This window comes from Podarcis filfolensis (genome assembly GCF_964270895.1).
Source record: "Podarcis filfolensis genome assembly, chromosome: 3".
Lineage (NCBI taxonomy): Eukaryota > Metazoa > Chordata > Lepidosauria > Squamata > Lacertidae > Podarcis > Podarcis filfolensis.
Genome location: NC_139606.1, coordinates 108,116,365 through 108,136,935, shown reverse-complemented (window position 1 = coordinate 108,136,935; position 20,571 = coordinate 108,116,365). Strand labels below are relative to the sequence as shown.

The 20,571-nt window shown below is 48.3% G+C and overlaps 1 protein-coding gene across 48 annotated transcripts in view; it reads left to right on the top strand.

Moving 5' to 3' along the window:
• NRXN1 (neurexin 1) overlaps window positions 1-20,571 on the top strand; it is a 986,669-nt gene that overhangs the window by 615,359 nt on the left and 350,739 nt on the right. For 2 of the 48 annotated variants that reach the window (XM_083604816.1, XM_083604815.1), the window contains exon 1: window positions 6,539-6,838. The exons of the other annotated variants lie outside the window; for them this stretch is intronic. In XM_083604816.1, the coding sequence (XP_083460942.1) occupies window positions 6,607-6,838 (232 nt within the window). In that variant the 5' untranslated portion in view covers window positions 6,539-6,606. Of the gene's footprint in view, window positions 1-6,538; window positions 6,839-20,571 lie in introns of those variants that run through there. 48 annotated transcript variants of the gene reach the window in all.

Below are 20,571 nucleotides of genomic sequence, written 5' to 3'. Positions count from 1 at the left end.
ACAGAGGTGACCTCTCTGGGATGCAAGCCTGGGCAGTGTGTATGGAGGTCCTGGGCTGCCCATATGGCAGTACCCCCCTCTCGGCCATGCTGGTGTCGTCCAAAGGAAAGCAGAGCCATACCCTTGGCACCACCTTGGGTGCAGGAGTTCCTGGAAGGAGGTGCATAAGGCACCATCCAACTATCTTAGGGACTCCACTCCAGATGTGTGTAGGGTTTACTCCTTAGCCTATTCTTCTCCTGAAGAAGTCAGAGGAGGTTTAGGATCAGAGTTTTCCTTCTCCAAGATGGGCTACCTTCCCAGGTTGACGAGCCCCATCTCCCCCTCACATCCCTCTACAGCAGCGGTTCTCAACCTGTGGGTCCCCAGATGTTGTTGGACTACAACTCCCATCATCCCTGAGATCTGGCCTTGCTAGCTAGGGGTGATGGGAGTTGTAGTTCAACAACATCTGGGGACCCACAGGTTGAGAAAGGCTGCTCTACAGCATGTGCAGAAACCACCTTCTTGACTGTTGAACCCACTATTCGTCTTGTCCACTCAATCTGCCAAAACCTCTCTTTGCAATCAGAGGAAGTCCCTAACTCACCAAGGGTTTAAGACCCATTGGCTACCCTCACCTGGTTTAGCCGGCAAGTCAAAGGGTGTGGCTGCTGACCTTGTATTTTTACATTGGTGTAACCCGCCCTGGGACTTCGGGTGGCGCTGTGGGTTAAACCACAGAGCCTAGGACTTGCCGATCAGAAGGTCAGCGGTTCGAATCCCCGCGACGGGGTGAGCTCCCGTTGCTCGGACCCTGCTCCTGTCCACCTAGCAGTTCAAAAGCACATCAAAGTGCAAGTAGATAAATAGGTACCACTCTGTCGGGAAGGTAAACGGCGTTTCTCTGCATGCTCTGGTTCGCTAGAAGTGGATTAGTCATGCTGGCCACATGACCTGGAGGCTGTACACCGGCTCCCTTGGCCAATAAAGCGAGATGAGGGCCACAACCCCAGAGTCGGTCACGACTGGACCTAATGGTCAGGGGTGCCTTTACCTTTAACCTGCCCTGGGACTTCACAGTGAAGGGCTGGATAGGGAATCTAAATGATGCAAACTATAACAGTGCTGTAAAATATAAAGATTAGTGTCTTGCCTCACAGCCTTGCTGTATACTTATGGACTGTGAAGGGGGGAAATCATATCTAACACCCCCAGGTCCAGAAAAGAATCATGTCTATATATACATGGGAATCTGATGGAATATAAGTCAACCCAGTTGCACTTGTGGTTCTGTCATCCTGGGTAGAATCTCATGAACAACAACAAAAAAATAGTAAGATGTATACTAATCCTAAGAGTCAGGGAGGAGAGATACTGGGAAGCAGTTTCAAAAAACAACAGTGTACGTCAAGGGATGCAGCAACCCTTGAAAGCCAGCCTGCACTCTGGGGAGCTGTCCAGCAACTGAAACTAAACACTGGCTTCCAAGATCATATATATATATATATATATGTAAGTACACACTCCTGGATCAGACCAAGAGTTCATCTAATTCAGCATCCTGCTTCAGACAGCAGCCCATCATCAGGGCATCAAGGCAGCAGCCTTCTACTGCATCTCCTCTGACATTTGGTCTTCAGAGGGACGCTGACTCTCAACACAAACCACAGGCTCTTGTTCTCAGGTCCTGCTTGCATGTTTCCCACAGGCATCCTGTTGGCCACTCTGAAAGCAAGATAATTTATTATTATTATTATTATTATTATTATTATTATTATTATTATTATTAATACCCGCTCAGGGCAGCTAACAACAAATTTAAAACACTTAATTGATGCAACAAAAAAACAGCTTAAAATACAGTATAAAACGTGAATAACAATAAATTCAGAATTAAAAAATCAATTTGGGGGTAAATCCATCCAATAAACATTAGATGATCATCAGGGCTAGCTGGCTAAATTAATCCTATTTGGGCCAGCGAGGAGACCAGGGGAGAATTAGCTGTGGGATCCCAGAGTGGGTAATCTTCAAAAAAAGGGGAAGGGGAGGGAAAGAAGGGGAATAAAAGACCAGGCTAAGTTCAAATTGAAAGCCAGGCAGAATAGCTCTGTCTTACAGGCCCTGCGGAAGGAAGTTAAATCCTGCAGGGCCCTGGTCTCATGGGACAGAGCATTCCACCAGGTCGGAGCCATCACTGAGAAGGCCCTGGCCCTGGTGGAGGATAATCTGACTTCCTTAGGGCCTGGGAGCTCTGAATTATGATTATTCATGGACCTTAAGGTCCTCTGCGGGGCATACCAGGAGAGGTGGTCCCGTAAATACAAGGGCCCTAAACCACAAAGGGCTTTAAAGGTCAAAACCAGCACCTTAATCCTGACCTGATACTCCACTGGGAGCCAGTGCAGGATGGTGGACTAGCTGGGTCACTGGCCTGATCCAGCAGGCTTTCCTTGTGTTCTTATGTGGGTTAGCTCCTGATGGGGGTCCGAAACATCCATGTGTGTCTGTTGGTGAAGGTGGGGGCAGGGATTGTCCTACTACCATCCCAGAATAGTATCCCTGCTAGGATGAAAAGCTGCTTGGGAGCCCCCAAGTTCTTAAGCCTCTTTCAATGCACTGGGGAACTTATTATTCAACCACTTAAAATTTAAGCAAATCACAGGCTGGGGTGGGGTGTCAATGGGTTGTTATTGAAATACATGCAGGGTCAATTTTTCATGGGGGTTCGGTTCCTGGTCCCTGTGTGCATGCCCTGCCCAGTTATGCCCCCCCCCCGTTCCACCCCGTACCCATTCTGCCTTTTTCTGTGTCCCAAAGGACCCGTGTGTCAGTGATTGCATATCAGTTGGATGCACCTAAAATTGTCGCCGCCTGTATATATGAATTGCGCCTTCGATCTTCATGCAGATTTTATACAAATCCTGCTGTTTAACATCTACACGAAAGCCCTCGGGTGCGTCCTATGCTGCCCTCTCTGCTATAGAGACTTGATTCAGGATATAGAATAGTAGAATTGCAGCATTGGAAAGGACCCTGAGGGTCATCTAGTCCAGCCCCCCGCAATGCAGGAATCTCAAGTAACCGTGACAGGTGGCCAACCAATGCCTGCTTAAAAACCTCTAAGGAATGAAAGCCCACTGTTCCCCGAAGGAGCCTGCACCCCTGTCAAATGTGTATGAGTGACAGGTTGAGAGATACATTTTTTTTGCTTCTCTCTTAAACTTTTTCCAGTTGGACTGCTGTGGTTACTTTTGCCCCGTGTGTAATTAAGAGCAACTTTTTAGCATAAGCAAACTGTCAAGTTTAGATGTGAGTAGCATTAAGTAATCTGCTTCTATAAAACACAGGGGCAGAAGTGTACGCATTACTTTTCAATTTTCTTGTCGACCAAAGAGCACCGGCTTGAGAGTGAATTACTAAATCTTGCCCCCCCCAAAAAAAAAACATATAATGGTAGAAAATGTTGTTTGATCTAGAAATGCTGGAACAAAGAAAACTGAACGTTAGTGTTTAGCACACTTTGTTGTGCCCAGGTGTGGGAACTGCCAGGGCTTTGTGTCTGTAACAGGTAGCCGCTTTTGAAGTATATAGCATTCAATTACAAGTGGGGATATCTTTTGTTGCTCTCTGACAGTTCTTTGAATAGAACTCTAGCATTTCCCTCCCCCCTTTAAGGGTGTCTTGGTGTGTTGCTCTTGGGAATTTATGTTTGTTTGAGTTATTATTTCTGCAAAGCTTTCCAGAATGATTTTTAGTTTTTGAAATACCTTGCTCTTACTTTAAGGACCCTTAATAACCATTAAAACAAAACAAAACAACCCGGAGGTCACCGATTCAAATCATGACTCTTCCTCAACTTCTCCCACCCCCCCAAAATGGGGTATAAAGAATGACCTACCCTACAGGATTGTTGTAGGAATGAATGAAATCATGGAGGGAAAATGCTCCACACATTCTAAAGTGTTCAAAAGCATTACCCTGTTTTCTCCTGACCAACCATCTTGCCAGGCTCTTGTGTGATAGTGATTGGTGCATAGTCACTGGAGAGTTTCATGATGAAGCAGGAATTTGAAAATATGTCTCAGGAGGACACCACCAAAAGCGACATCACACCTTCACCTTTGTGGATCTTTTAATGTTTGTTTATGGTTCATAGCAGGAGTGAGGGACCTTTTGGACTCCACATGCCAGATCCTTTTGAGGTTCAAGCAAGGGCCAAATTTGACAATGATGCCAGGCAATTTGGCGCTTTAAAGACCTGAAATTGGGTACCACTCAGACACCCAGGTGCTGCTAAAATTTCACCCTCAAGAGGTTTGCACTGAAACCACTGCTAAGGTAAACACTCCACCTTCCTTTGTTTTAGCAATGTTGTAGCGTTGCTAAAACGAAGAGGAAAAATTTCAGCAGGGTTTCAGTGCTGCAAAACCCCTTCCTTAAAATTTACCGTTAGGAAATGTGTTGATAGTTGAAATTGTGAGATGTGGGTTTGGAACCTCTTCATTCCTGCATGCGGCATTAGGGCTGGCTTACACGTGCATATACTTCACTTTATTTTGGCAATTGGCAGCTGAGTGCGCAAAGTGGCTCCATCACGAAGCATTCCGTTTGGGGATGGTACAAAGCAAGTTTTTTGCAGTGATGCTGTCGCTGCCGTGGCCCATTCTACATGCAAGACTTTGCTTGTGGATCTGGAAGTCACCAAGCGAGGACAATGCATGTGTGAATGGTGCAGCATTCCCATGTGCATATTCAGGCAATGGAGGGAATCCTTTGGGGAAGGTCCTTAATTCAGTGGCAGAGCACATGATCAGCTCAGTGCATCCAAGGAAAGCCCCGAGAGAGGCAAGTTGGAAACCTTGGAGAACCTCTGTGAGGTTTTTGGACTACAGTTCCCATCTTCCCTGACCACTAGTCCTGCCAGCTAGGGATGATGGGAATCGTAGTTCAAAAACAGCTGAATGCCCAAGTTTTGGAAACCATGGTGTAGAAAGTACTGAGCCCTGTAATGATGCCTAAACAGGTGTAACAAAACAACCACATCTCACCCTCCTTCTTACTATCTTCCCCTGTCTAATTTCATACTTCTTGGGGCAGGAAGCCAACTATATGCACACTTATGACACCATATAAATAAACAAGGATTATAGAGATAATTACAGTGGTACCTCGGGTTAAGTACTTAATTCGTTCTGAAGGTCCGTTCTTAACCTGAAACTGTTCTTAACCTGAAGCACCACTTTAGCTAATGGGGCCTCCTGCTGCCACCGCGCCACCGGAGCACGATTTCTGTTCTCATCCTGAAGCAAAGTTCTTAACCTGAAGCACTATTTCTGGGTTAGTGGAGTCTGTAACCTGAAGCGTATGTAACCTGAAGCGTATGTAACCTGAGGTACCACTGTATAGCCAAACATCAACATCTTCATCATAGCAGAAAAGAGAGTTTTCCGTATCTTCACCGGATCGCCTTTGCTCCTTAAAAGGCGCCTTGATGACCACTGGCCTCCCCACTCCGGCTAAACTCTCCTCGATGGACTAGCCTTTGAACACAGGTCCGGCATTTTTTCCAACCCCAAATATCTGGAGCTTTGCAGCCTCCACAGATCCCGCACCCCATCCTTTCCCCCCCGGAAATCGGACTCCCTGTCTTGATCTCTTTTCCCCCTACGGCGCCCCCCAGCCCGTGCGCGCGCCACAGCGCCTGGCTGCCACATGGCTCGCTGCTGCTTCTGTGGCGGAGCCCTCCCGAGCGCAGGGGCATCAGGTGCCGCCGGCGCCGCTTCCTTGCTCCCCCCTCGGCCGGTCCTCTGCATTGCATGCCGGCGCCGGTGATTTGCTGTGGGGAGACTGCAGATTTGCATAGCGCTCGCTCGCCTCGCCTCCTCCGCCGCCAGCCCGCGTGGCTCGCTCCGCGCTCGCTCTCGCCCGCCCCCCTCGCCGCGCTGGCTCAGTGCAGACGCGGGCAATGGATGCTCGCTGCAAAGCCGCCTCCTGCCCGCCGCCGCCGTCCTCCTCCTCCTCCTCCGCCTCGCCGCGTCCCCCTGCTTCGCCGCCGTCTCGCTGGCAATAGGCAGAGAGCGGGGAGCGAGAGGGAGCTCGCCGGGGGAGCTGCTGCCGCCGCTGCCGCCGCCGCCGCCTCGTGCGTTCTTGGCGCGCCTTTGGCGAGGGAAGCGCTCCTGGCTCGCTCCGCTGAATGGATTGCCCCCCGCGGCCGCCGCCGCCGCCGCCGCTCTTCGTCGGGGATCCGGCGCCCCGTGCGCGCCCCGTCGGCCTCCCGCCCCGTCGACCGACGCCCGCTTTGTGGATTATGGAAGAGACCCCCCGGAGCGTCGCTTGCTAGTGGAGCTACCGCGTGAATGAGCGCTGGAGGCTCCTCGGGGCCGTCCCCGCCGCGATTCCTTTGCCTGGGGGACCCGGCGGCGCTCCTCGGCCGCCTCTGAAGGATGGTGGGGCCTCTCCGGGGCAAGACGGGACTCCGGGCGAGGGATCGGCGCCCGGCAGAAGCGCCCGCTCCGACGACGCGCCGCTTGGTGCGGTGAGACGCCCGCGCGCGGCTCCCTCGCCCAAAGTTTGCCTGGCTGCTGCCGCCGCGCTGGGGTGGGGGGATACACCCGCCCCGCTATGCCCCCACGGATGGGGGAGCTGGCCCTCTCCGAACCCGCGCCGTCGTCGCGAGGCCGCCTGGCCCTGCTCTGGATACTCCCGTTGACTCTCAGCGGCCTCCTCGGGGTGGCGTGGGGCGCCTCCAGTTTAGGGGCGCCGCACATCCACCATTTCCATGGCAGCAGCAGCAAGCACCCGTCCGTGCCTATCGCGATCTACAGGTCCCCGGCTTCCTTACGAGGCGGACACGGTGGGTTCCCGGGTGGCTGGGCGGCGGAGGGAGGGGCGGACGAGGGGGTTGAGAGCCTCGACGGGGAGCACCTCGGCTGTGGCCACCTGGAAAGAGGGTGGCGCGCACACGTGGCGGCGGGGTGCGAGTGGACTCTGGATAAGAAGCACCCATGGAGCGGGGCTTAGTCGCTGGGGGTTCTCTCTGCCCCCCTCGCCATCTAGAATCAATGGGTTAGGAAAGGGCGGAGGAGACGAATGAATTCCCCTGCCTGCACGGAGATTTGGGAAAGCCAGTGATCTTGGCGAAGCCAGAGCCTATGTACAGGCGCCTGCTTGGCAAAAAAAGGCGCAGTAATCCTGTTGCCATTTGTGGTGTCGCGGGGGGTTGCGATCTAGTGGTTTTGTTGGCGTTGAGCACCGGGGATCTTTCGAAGGTTTTGTGCGCCTGCTCTCTCGCTGGTGGTTGGGAGAATCATGGGGCACAGAGAGAGAAGCGCAAGGGACCGAGGTGGGCATGAAGGAGGAGGGAGCCAGCCGCCCTCGATGACCGAAGGGAGAGGAGACCGGCTCTGGGCGATCGCTAGCACTGTTGGAGTAGGAACCCATCAATGCACCTGAGGGGAAGGGGAAGACACACCCCCTCGGCAGAGGCGGAGAAAGGGAAGATGAGGGCGCTGCAGCCTCTTTCACGCGGGGAGAGGGTGGCTTTAACCCAGTTCCCTTCCTCCTCCCCCAAGTCTCTGCTGAAAGGGGTGGTGGTAGCGCAGCTCGCTATGTCCCTTCAGCTTGCTTGCAAAGGTGGCCAGAGATAGAAGATGAAGCTTTAAAGGGGGAGGGCAGCCTTCACTCTTTTTCTGAGGCTCCCCAATGCCAGCCGGTTTCTCCAGCCCTCTGGATGGGTCCATATTGGGAGGGGCAGGTGGGGAAAGTAGGCTCCTCCTCCTTGTTTGGGGGACAAAGCTCCTCTGCCTGGCGGTCTGTACAGTTTAGTCCTCCGGGGAGGAGGGAAAAGGTACCCGCCAGCGGGAGAGGGTGTGTGCAGCAGGCGTCTGTTGCGGATAACTTGCTTGGGTTCAAGCTTGGGAGCGCGTTGGGGGCTGTGGTGGCCTCTGTGTCGCTGTCATGAGATGCACCCCGCTGACCGCCCGAGAGAACCATCTTGCTTCTTGGAGAGGCTCCGCCAGCCCTGAAACGGACGCTGCCTGCTCTCTCCGTGCCAGCAGCGTTGTCAAACAAGAGAAACAAATTCCCTTCCTTCCTAGCAATGGCAGGAGGAGGTTCCCTGTTCCCTCTCTCACCCCCTCGTTTTCCTTTTCCCAGGAGCAGTAGGACTTTGGTCACACAAGGGTACATTGGGGCATGTGTGCTTCCCTGTTCTCCTTAATATTGGGAGATCACCCTCTCTGCCCGTGGCGGTGGGGAGAGCATTCCACTCTTCCTCACTCCCCGCATGCCGTCCCTTTGTCGTCCCTTCCTCCAGATCTCCATCTCTCAAGAGTCTTCTTCAGAAAGGTTTATGTAAAAGGACAGTGGATTCTGGTGTTGGTGAAAACAAAGAGCGTTGGGAGAAGGGGCCAGGATTTGTGGCGTTCCAGGGGCTTGCATTATTAACCCACCTTTCCTGCAGTGCTTTTTTAAAAAAGTAGGTGAGGCTCATGTATGGCATCTGTAGTTGCAAGATGCCCACCTGGCTTGGCACATCTCTGTGTGTGTGTCTGTGTGTCTGTGAGAGGCAGGAATTGAGCTGCCGCTGCTTGCTTTGTGGAAGCTGATCAGCAGCTTCTTTTCCGTGGTGGGCTGAGATCACAGGACAGCAGGGACCGTTTGCCCGCAATGGAAACTTCATTTGCCCACGGAGTGGTCAACTAGAGCCCAGCATCTTCACTGTTGCCTTCTACGCATCTGGCGCGCCCTGGAGAGGGCGAGGCAGAGAGGAGGAGGTCCCGTGCCCCCCACTCCACTCACCCCACACATATGCTTGTACATCTTTCTCTGCGCGTGAAGTCAGACCACGAATAAATCTGCTGGCATGCGTTTCCTTTAAACACCGCCGAGATGCGCTTATTTTTATCTCTCCCCAGCCAGCCCCCGTGGATCCAGCTCCCCGCCCCACGCCCAAGTTCAAACGCGCTGGGGAGGAGGAGTGGGGTGCGGTGAGTCTGTGGGTCCGCTGGCGCTTGTAGCCGAAGCCCCTCCGCTGTGGAGAAGGCTTCTGATAATTACACTCCTTCCAATTATCTCGGGCTAAAATCGATGGACTAAAACTCAGGTTGTCTAATTAGATAAAGGGCCCCGGCTGGGAAGCAAGCCCCCTAATTGTGGAAAGGCAACTGTAATGGACTCAATGTGTGTTTCTGGCAGGCGGGGGTCGGGTCCTGATGCTGGGCAGAGGGACTCTGCTGCTACAGCTGTGGTTTTAGCTGAGCCTTTGAATTCCGAGAGACACACACGCACGCATTAACCTTTTCTTTGCTACCATCTCTGTCTCTAGATCTACATTCCCACGCCTGCTTGTGTACCGACTTGCTGATGTGGTACTAATAGAAGCAGCTGGCGGAGTGGAAATTCCACGGGATGTGCCCCTCTGCTTTTAGGATTTTGAGCACAGTCTCCCTTTTTATTAAGAAGCTTTCGGTTGGGTCGTGCAGCTTCGTCGCTCTTCATCTTCATATCTTTGCCATGCTTCATTTCCACTATCATGTGGCGTGTCATTCACAAGCTTCGCAAGGTAGCAGAGCGATCTTCCGGTGGCGAGCCATTGCGTCTTTGTGTAAAAGTGACCCAGTTGAGCGACAGTCCTGGCTGGCTTTTGATGTCTGTTGTTTCGTTTTCTGTTTTGTTTTTTCTAAAAGCTTGCAATACTACGCCCATTTAACATGGAAGTAAGTGCCATGGATCTAAGTGAGGTTTTCTTCCAAGTAAACATACGTAGGATCAGACTGCAAGACATGCTGAAGAACGTTGGCGTGGGGTGTTTGCATTTACAAAAAAAGAAAAGAAAGGAAAATTACCCTTGTGTGGTGCACTCTAGATGTTAACTGGCCAGAGAGGGTATAACAATCAGCCGCTTTGCTTGCATTAATTTTGTAAATGCAGGAAAAGGGGGGGGGGGATGCTTGGAATGAGCCCAAAGTAGAAGGGGGGGGGGTTGAAGGAAAAAGAGCACACCCAACCCCATCCTAGCATTCTGTTCCTCTCCCACTTGACTCTTTCAGAAGTCCGCATGTTCTTTATCACATATGCCTACATAGGGGAAATTAAGGGCTAACATCCTTGTGCAGCTTCAGTTATTGCACATTTGGTTGAAAGAAAAAAAAAAAAAGATCATTAAGAGCTTCCTGGAATAAAATCCAAAGGGGCAGATTGAAGGGAATGGGAGGCAAACAGCCCGGGAAGCCTGCAGAGCACAGTTGTGTTTCAGGCAGCGTTTAAAAAACCGTTTGCATACTTTGCCTTGGATTCAATTAAAGCTATATGGGAAGGGAAGAAGAGGGAATGGTGATGAGGGAAAAGCACCCAGCTGCAGCCACCACCCCCCTTTCCATGTTTGTTTGGGGGGTGGGGTGAAGGGAGGGAGACCTAGAAGCTAGTTTACAAGGCTGGCAAGCTAGAGCACAAACACACCTGTAATCAGAAGGTTTTCATTTAGTATTTGGGCTTTTTTGATACCCGGCACAATGCCAAACCGCACGACTTTCTGGCATCAGACGCCTTTGTGCTCACCAGTAACAGGGGTGTTTCCTGGACTGAATTCCGGGAGGCTGGATTTGGTCATCCCTCAGTAGATAAGGCACATTGGGTAGAGATGGTCACTCCGTTATGTGTGCTTGTGTGTAATCATCCTCAATCTTCCCGCCCTCCCCAGTCCCTTAACTCAATCTGCTGTGTTGAACAAGGATATTGGCTTCTTTCACCTGTCTCAGCAGAGGTCTTGGAGACAGCCCCTCTTTCTCTCTCTGCTGGGCAAACTTGTGAGGGCGGGGGGGGGGGGGAGAAGCATTAACTGGCAATGCTGGCAACAACAACAAAAGCCTGAGTTGTATTTTCTGGAATTTTGGAAGATTCTCGTTGAGTCCATTGTTAATATTTGTGCGTGGGCAGCAGGCTCCCTGTTTCTTTGATAAGCTCCACTGAAGCAGATCGGTTTCTGGCTCATGATGGGCACATGAAGTGCATCAGTACAGCTGCCAGAGGGATGCTTCTGGAGAGAGGCAGCCAGTTGCTTCCCTCAGGTGCTCAGTTCCTTCTCTCTGCAGTGCCGCTTGCCTGCTTAGACACTTGAGGGAAAGCGTCGACACCCCCTTTGGGTGTTCCACTGCTCCTAGATAGCAGTGTATCTGAATTCTGTTCTATGGCCAACACAGATGTATTTAAACAGTACCCTCTTTATAAAGACCTCATAAAATAGCTATTCACTTCTTACCAGGCCCCTTCCAGACTGTCATATATATATATATATATATATATTGCAGGTGTTTTTTATTGTTATTTTTTTGCAACATGTCATTGATGCAATAACAGCGCATTGATGGTGGATTTATCCACCGTCCACACATCCTTCAACTTTATTAGTTCTGTGATGCTTCCCCAAGTGTCAGCGAATTCTTGCAAAAGCAAGCCAAAAAATACTGGAACATTTGTGGTATATATATATAAAAAGTTACAGAGCTTCAAGCAGGAAGTCACAGGACATGTACCGATTGCACAAGGCAGTATGTTTGCCTGAACATTTGCACACTCAAACAGTGGGATTGCAGGCAACCACTGCAATACCGTCATGAACAGAAATCATTGTGAGTGTGCAATAAAAAGGTCGTTTGGAGGGGCCCATCGTTTGTGCACTTTAAGCTCCTAAGTAGTATTAGAGGTGGGGATGAAGTGTTGGACACGGTTTACAGAAAAGGTGCTTTGGGTGTTTGCATGAGAAGCTGGGACATGAATATAACAAACACTTGTTTACCAAGATGTCCATTGTTACATCTTACATGCAACCCAGTTCTATGAGTGATGAGAATTCCAGGTGTGGTCAGGTTTTGCTTCTTTGGAATGAGATGATTGGAGGCTTGCTGGTGCTTCATAATATATGGTTTATTCGCACAAACATAGAGAGAGATTCACGGCATTCAACATACTGCAACAAATACTGCTGCCCCATCAATTTTCTAGGCAGAAAACGCCCACCACCAGTGCCATAGGATTCTTGGCAAGAGCTACTCAACTCTCTGTGTCTCTCTTCCAGTCCCAGCCTGAATGAACTCAGTCTAAAACCTGCATCTGTTTCACAACCAGCTGGATGAACTAATTCCCTGCAGAAAGGGGGAAGATAAGGGAGAGGAAAGACTTTCCCTACTTCCAGAAGGAATATCTGAGGGTTCCCATTCAGGCCTATATGAGCCCATCCTCCCAACCAGTTTGCCTCATTCTAGCCACCCCCCCTCCTTTACAAACAGAGGCACAGGATTAGGGACAGCATCTTCAAGGGATCATTTAAAGCAGCCTCCCATCATATAGCAGAAGCAGGGTGCATTTTTCAGTCCATGCTGGTCCACCTTCCAGGGTTCGTATGCCACACCAAAGGCAAAAGTGGGCAGAACAACCAACCTTTGTACAGTAGGTTGCATTCCAACCACCTCAGCCAGAGGTTTCTACATATTGAACACACCCCAATTCCCAATCTCTTCATACTCCAGTCAGATAAGCAAGAGGTGGTGCCACAGTTCAGGGACACATTCCAGGCAGGCAAAAACACTACAGCTTGAAGCAGAGCAGGGTCACTGAGTGGTGGTCTGGCTTAGCTTGGCCTGGCGGTGGCCCCTGGGTTCCCCACCCATCATACAGGTTCATTCATTGAGGAGCTCTGATTTTCTATGAGACTACTGTATACTGATAGTCTGCCGGGTGATGAACCTGGGTTTGCCTCCCATGTCATGAGTGGAAGGGTGCTCTACTGCTTTATAAAATCCACATTATTAAGTTCACCCGTTCAGGAAGAAATCCTGCAAATTGTTTGGACTTGCTGGCAAGTGAATGTTATTTCTTTTTAACTGGAGATCATGTGGTAGATCCTACACAAAAGCCTTGCAAACGAACACATTAATGGGATAGATTATGGCAAGTTGTGCAAATAGGGGAATGATCTGCTTTATGAAAGGCTGTAGAATTAACAGCACAGGAGGGCAATTGCATTATGGGGCAGAGGGTCTGGATCCAAGAATGCATGCTCTGTTCCACCGCTACCAGTAAAGTCCCTGTGGTTCACTGATGTGTGTTGAATCTACAAAGTAAGAAAGAATGCTCATGGGATCATGAGGGTATGTCATTGTTTAGGAACTTGCCAGATGGCACCAATAACCATGCAGCATTTTTTGCAAGAATCCCAGCTACCCATCAGAAGGCCTGGGCCCAGCTGTGAGACTATGGTCTATCTTCTCCTGCTCTAGGGTACTTAGCACAATATAACTCTGATCTATAAGGTTGGACACTGTAGTAGCAGCAGCAGGTGACCAAGCAAATAGTTTGGCTTTCAGATGGGGTGGGTTTGAAATGCCCCTTAGTGATGGACCAGAGGTGGTGTGGTCCTGGGAGGAGTGGAGAGAGAAGAAACGCCATGGGGCATTTGAAGCAGCACAACTGGACACCTTCATCTGCCCCAGTTGCAACAAAATATTTATCTCCTGTATTAGTCTCCCACAGACTTCACTGCCAGAGGTGCATTCCTTCGTTGTCTTCCAAGACAGATGGTTGCCAACAACAGCTAGGCTTCTAGATACAGCAAGCAGGTGGGACTCGTTCTTCAGTTTCACTCATGGCATGGCAGGAGTTGTTCTTGCAAATTGGGAATGGACATCAGCTGGCTGGAAGGCTGGCTGAACTCTTGAATAGGTTTAGAAGGCCCTCTTTCTCCAGGAAACCTCAATAAACCCTAGGTGCAATAAAAATAATAATTGAAGAATCATCAGCCCACATTGGTGCAACTGATCTTGCAAATCACCACTGCCAAAAGGAGCATGGGAATTACTGAGTGCCCAGACCTCATGTCTAGACTGCCAAGTTTCCATCATGCCATGGCAGGGCCTTCCCAGTGATGGTTCCCTGTTTATGGAATCCCCTCCCTGGTGATGTGTGTGTGCATGTTTCAGTGGGAACTTGAAAACCTTTCTGTTTACCCCAATATTTGATTGCTGAAAGGTTCCTGGCATCCTTAAGATTATTAGCTGTGGCAGTCTATTGTGTGACTGTTTTTTACACGTCTGACTGCATTTTTAGCTGTTTAAGTGTTTTAAGTCTAATCCTCCAAGTGTCCCGATTTTCCAGGGATGTCCTTGATTTAGAGAAGCCATCCTAGTTTATTATTTGATCCCGGAATGTCCCGCTTTTCCTTAGGATGTCCCTATTTTCATTGGAGAAATGTTGGAGGGTATGGAGTTATCCGACCCTTGAGCCGCCTGAAGGCAATCCTGTATAGGGAAGCTATATCAAAATGTTTATTGTTTTATTATGTTTTTATATATGCTGGAAGCCATCCAGAGTGGCTGGAGCAACCCAGTAAGATGTGTGGGGTATAAATAGTACAATTATCATTATGGAATGGGACGTCCCTATTTTTATTGGAGAAATGTTGGAGGGTATGTTAAGTATGTTTTTATTTCAATTGTGTTGTTTTACTACTTTCATGTTTGTTGCTCTGGGCTCCTTTGGAAGGAAGGCTGTGATGGAAATGTATTAATGACTACTACTGCTATTACTAAGCTCCCTTTCATAGCATTGGGGGAGTCTTTATATGCCATTAATTTGAAGCAAAGACCTGTGAGAATGTTTGGAAAAGCTGGGCATGTTTAGCCTGGAGAACAGAAGATTAAGGGGATGTGTTTTGGTGGTATTCAAACATCTCAAGCTGAAGATGGAGCCAACTTCTCAGTTGTTCTAGTGGACAGGTCTGCAACCAATGGGTAGAAGTGGCAGAAAAGATTTCAGCTAAGCATTAGGGGAAACCTAAATGCAAGGCAGTACTACATCCAGTTGATAGGCCAGGACTGGTACAGTAGAACCTCTACTCATGACTACAATCCATTCCGGAGGCCCGTCCAGAAGTCAAAATGGGTTGCTAGGAGAAGCACCGTTGTGCGCAGGTGCGGGTGGCGATTGCCTGCATCTGTGCATGTGTGAATGACGATCGCCGCTCCTGCGTATGTGAGAATGGTGGCAAATCCGCTGGCTACTTCCAGGTTTGTTGCGGACAGTGGGAGAAATGGACGCAAGTGGAGATGGATGTAAAAAGAGGTTTGACTGTATTTCAGAGGGGTGGGCGGGGGTAGGGGTGGCTGGCAAAGAGATTTAAGATTCCTAGCAAACAAGATTCAGATACCCATTGTTGGATAAATTGAGTATTAATTTGTTAAAAAGCAACCAGTGTGTTCTAAGAGTGTTTGTTGTGTTTGTTTATTTACAGTGGTACCTTGGTTCTCAAACTTAATCCGTTCCGGAAGTCTGTTCCAAAACCAAAGCGTTCCAAAACCAAGGCGCTTTCCCATAGAATGTAGTGCAAAATGGATTAATCTGTTCCAGACTTTTAAAAACAACCCCTAAAACAGCAATTTCACATCAATTTTACTATCTAACGAGACCATTGATCCATAAAATGAAAGCAGTAAACAATGTACTGCAGTCACACAATGGATCAATCAGTAGTTGAACTGGGTTCCACACAGTCACAAAAACAAAACAAAAAGGCCCGCAAAAACAAAAACACAAAATAAATAGCGAAATCAGACAGACCTCAGCGTATGACTCAAAATGGAAGTGTGGCACTCAAATCGGAAGCATAACACTCAAAACAGAGCACATTCAGCTGCCAAAAAAAGTTTGCAACTGGAATACTTATTTCCGGGTTTGCAGTGTTTGGGTTCCAAGTTGTTTGTGTACCAAGGTACCACTGTATAACCAAATCAACATTATCGGCACAGGTCAAACAGCTGCCCTTTCTTTCCTTCTTTTGTTCTCTTGCTTTGTCTGTCATTCATATATATATATGAGAATGAATGGGATTTGGGTTTGAAATTGAAAGGGATTTGGGCTTTAGACACAAACAAGCCCATATCAGTGTTTAGATCAGAAACAACGAGTGACCCAGCAAGAATGCCCCAGCTTCCCCTTCTTCACAGCTTGGAGTCTGGGGGGGGGCAGGGGGGAAAGCAGCTGAGTAAGCAGGGAAGACCCCAAAACAGCTTCAAAATAAACCTGGAAGTCTATTCCACATTGTTTGATCAGCTTTTTGTGAGTGCCTGTAGTGCCGTTTCAACAGCTGCTGCCACAGCCAACTAGGAGCAGCAGTATGAACCAAACCATAGTTATGCATGTTAGCAAACCTTGCCTTTTGCATGTGCATGTTAGCTGCTACATCAAGAATATTTAGGTGCTGGCAAGCTAGACCTCCAGATTTACCCAGAATTGTTGTACAATCCTTACAGTACGTTTGTATGTGTGCATTTTTCCTTTTGAAGCATCAACTCCAGCCAGTATCTGATCGTTCATTCCACCTTGGCTCCATCCAGTTCTGATTGAACTCTCTAGGAGCTTTGTGGATAGGAGGATTAAGATTTATAATACGCCAATAAAATCCTTACGCAACCACAGCGGATGCATGATATTCAAATTAGGACTTTTTGTGTGTCTGTGTGGAGGAGAATTTCCTGTTGCTGTACAAACAAGATTTTTTTTATGACCTTGTTCTGTGTAGTGATGAATAAGAAATCTGTAGGAGGAACCTTTTCATTATACTAGATAATAATATACTTATATAACTCTTTATTTATCTCGCTGTGTGATTTTATTAAATGGGACTAACACACTTGCAATTTTTGCCTACAGCATAGATGACTAACCTGTGGCTAGGGCAGCACTGGGCTGGGATATGTCTGGACAGAACTTCAATAGTTTAGGGTCTCTGCTGTGCAGCTGAGTCAAGCTGTTAGTCCTCCCTGCCTCTTGTGCAGTATCTTCATAGGATTATAGAATCATAGAGTTGAGACCCTGAGGATCATCTAGTCCAACTCCCTGCAATACGGGAATTTTCAGCTGTCCCATATGGGGGTTCATAATAGCCTAGGGTGCCATATTTCAAGACGTTGTTGAGCTTTTTGGGGAAAATGAATCTCAAAGTTGCACAAAAAAGGCTGAAATATGGAAGGTTTAACACACTCAGCCTTTTGTTTATAAAGGTAAAAGGTAAAGGAACCCTGGACAGTTAAGTCCATTCAAAGGTGACTATGGGGTTGTGGTACTCATCTCACTTTCAGGTTGAGGGAGCTGGTGTTTGTCTGCAGACAGCTTTCTGGGTCATATGGCCAGCATGAGTAAACCGCTTCTGATGCAATGCTGTGACAGAAACTAGAGTGCATGGAAACACCATTTACTTTTCAGACGCAGCAGTACCTATTTATCTACTTGCACTGGTGTGCTTTCGAACTGCTAGGTTGGCAGAAGGTGGGACAAAGCAATGGGAGCTCACCTTGTTGTGGGGATTCGAACTGCCAACCTTCTGATCGGCAAGCCAAGAGGCTCAGTGGTTTAGATCTGAAAATAAAATAGCCTTTGTGTTGGTTCTATAAATAATTAACAGTGTTGTAGCCAGGAATCTGGTAGTTCACAGGGCATTTTCCAATGGCCAACACAAAGAGATGGCAGCGGCAGTGTTGCATTGCCTACAGTTCATTTTATTCATTAGGGAAATTTGTAAGCCACTTAATCCAAGAACTCTCTATAAATAGCACAGCTGAAAATTACAAGGCTATTGAATTGTACAGTCAGAATGCTTCTGAATAGCAGTCTCTGGAAACCACAGGAGGGGAGCGTTGCTCTTGTGCACTGATCCTGCTTGCAGGTTTCACACAGGCATCTGGTTGGCCACTGTGAGAACAGGATGTTGGACTAGATGGGCCATTGGTCTGATCCAGCGGGCTCCTCTTGCGTTCTTTGTTGTTGTTGTTGTTTAGTCGTTTAGTCGTGTCCGACTCTTCTTGACCCCATGGACCAGAGCACGCCAGGCACTCCTGTCTTCCACTGCCTTCCGCAGTTTGGTCAAACTCATGCTGGTAGCTTCGAGAACACTGTCCAACGATCTCGTCCTCTGTCGTCCCCTTCTCCTTGTGCCCTCCATCTTTCCCAACATCAGGGTCTTTTCCAGGGAGTCTTCTCTTCTCATGAGGTGGCCAAAGTATTGGAGCCTCAGCTTAGGTTCTTACAATCAGGCATGTGCTTGGCTTTTCTCCAGTGTCTTTACCGGTTTGCTGAAATTGTATTTTTTTTTCTCCAGGTGGTTCTGAAATTGCTTTCTATTCTTCCTTTAATTTGCGTTAGAGTGATAAGACAGACTCCTTGATTAAGGAGCATCCCAGCAGATTGGCTGGCGGATTGTGAGGTTGTGTGTGTGAGAGAGAGAGCAACAGAGAGAGAGAGAGAGAGGGAGGGAGAGAGAGAGAGAGAGAGAGAGTGGTGGTGGGGAGAGAGAGAGGATCTCTTCTGGCACCAGGATCATAACTTACAGCCATTCTCCAAATGTGACTTTTAAGTTCCCCACATTTTATGTTGCCTTTCAAAAATTTCCATTCTGCTGTATCAGTCATTTTTCATGTCTCCTGCCAAAGTATTAACATAAGTTGGAATAAAATGAATAATAAAGCAATCTCAGTCAGCAAAGTGGTTAATTGGATGTGCTGTTAAATATGCATATTAGAGAGAGTGGGGGGTTTCTCTGCTTCTGACAGCTTGGCTCCTCCTTTGAGCGGTAGCCTGCCTTTGATGCCGAGTGGACAGGCTGAGAGCTCAATCCAAAAGTGGAACGTGGCTGATGTGCTTCCGATAAACATCTTCATACAAGCCCCACAACCTTTGCACACTTGTGAGCTATCGATTGACTGTGGGGGCCTTTGCTCAGCCTGGATAAATAACAACACTCCATTGTCACTTATCAGTAACTGCTGCTGGGTTAAGCCTGGGGTGATCCTGTATTTAAAACAAAAACAAAAAACAAAACAAGAAGATAGCATTGTTTCTTTAGTCAAGTGCTGTTCAAGCAATGTTAAGAGGAGTGATTACCTTGAAATCCAGTGGCTGCATTGGTCAAATTGCAGAGTTTTCAAAACAAAACTCTGCAATGATTCAGTTATAGTTTGTTTGTTTTCCTTACAGGTAACAAATCAGTCAATTTTGATTGATGTGGCATAATTTTTCAGAATTTGCTGGTAAGCTGAGAACAGGGCATGTGATCTGGCAACCGTTGCTGGAGTTAGGCAGGTTTGGGTCTGGGTAATTCCTGGATGGTAGGTTTTTTGGCGGGGAAACCCCTCAAAGGCCAACTTCCTGTCAGTGCAGGAAACTGTGACTACAGCTTCATCCTTGATAGGAGGCGATATATCTTCAGCTTTAAAATGTCTAACTGAGGAAAGCCCACCACCTTCTAAGACGGTCTGCCCCATTCTCAAACAACTTGTGCCAAAAGAAGTTCTTCCTTATGCTCCCCCCCTTGTAATTTGAATCCACTGGTTCATGTCCCATCCTCTGGAGAAACATAGAACAAATTTGCTCTATCATCTATGTGACAGCTCTTCAAATATTTGGAGATGGTTCTCATGTCACCTCCTAATTAGCTGTTCTCCAGGCTAAGCAATGCCAGCTCCTTAACTCTTTCCTCACAGGACTTGATCTCTCACTTTCTTTGTTGATCTCTCCTGGATCTCTTATTCTCTTTGTAGTTGATTGTTATCCCTCTTAAACTGTGGTACCTGGAACTGGACATGCCACTCCTGGTGACGTCTGGTCAAAGCAGGACAGAGAAGCACCATTATGTCTTCTTGTGATCTAGATTTGATATTTCTCTTGAGAGCCAGTGTGCTGTAACAGCTGACTAGCACCTGGGAAACCAAGGTTCAAATCCCTGCTCCATCTATGAAGCTTACTGGGTGATCTTGGGCTAGTCACAGCCTAACCTACCTCACAGGGTTGTGGTGATGATAAAATGTGGAATGGGAGAGCTGTGTACACCCCCTTGGGATATAACTGTAATAAATACGCCAATATGGTTTCCCCATTGCTATTCAAGCTATAGGGAGCCTTCAGAATGCTTTGGGGCTTCAGAATAAGCAGAACACAATCCTTTTGGGGGCACTTCCTTTGCTCCTTTTAATTTACTTGCCCTGTGTGACGGGGTGAGCTCCTGCTGCTCTGTCCCAGTTCCTGCCAGCCTAGCAGTTCGAAAGCATACCAGTGCAAGTAGATAAATAGGTACTGCTGCGGTGGGAAGGTAAATGTCATTTCTGTGCACTCTGGCTTCCATCATGGTGCTCCATTGCACCAGAAGCAGTTTAGTCATGCTGGCCACATGACCCAGAAAGCTGTCTGTGGACAAACGGCAGCTCCCTCGGCCTGAAAGCGAGATGAGCGCTGCAACCCCATAGTCAAATTTGACTTAACCATCCAGGGGTCCTTTACCTTTAGCTTTTTTACTTTATTCGTCCTAGAGTAGCAATGGGACATTTGTACTGGCCTAACCGTTGCTTCTGAGCTGAAAATGGCAGAGGCACACCTTGGGGGCACATCTAGCTTTAGAATGGTGTGTGTTGTGCGAAGTGCTAGAATGGAAAGCTGAAGAATGTGAATTCCGTGTATTTTGGGAGAGCTCACAATCCCAACACAAATCTGCCCAGTGGGAAAATAAGGGTTGCAGGATAACTCATTTATTTTAGAGATTTATAACCA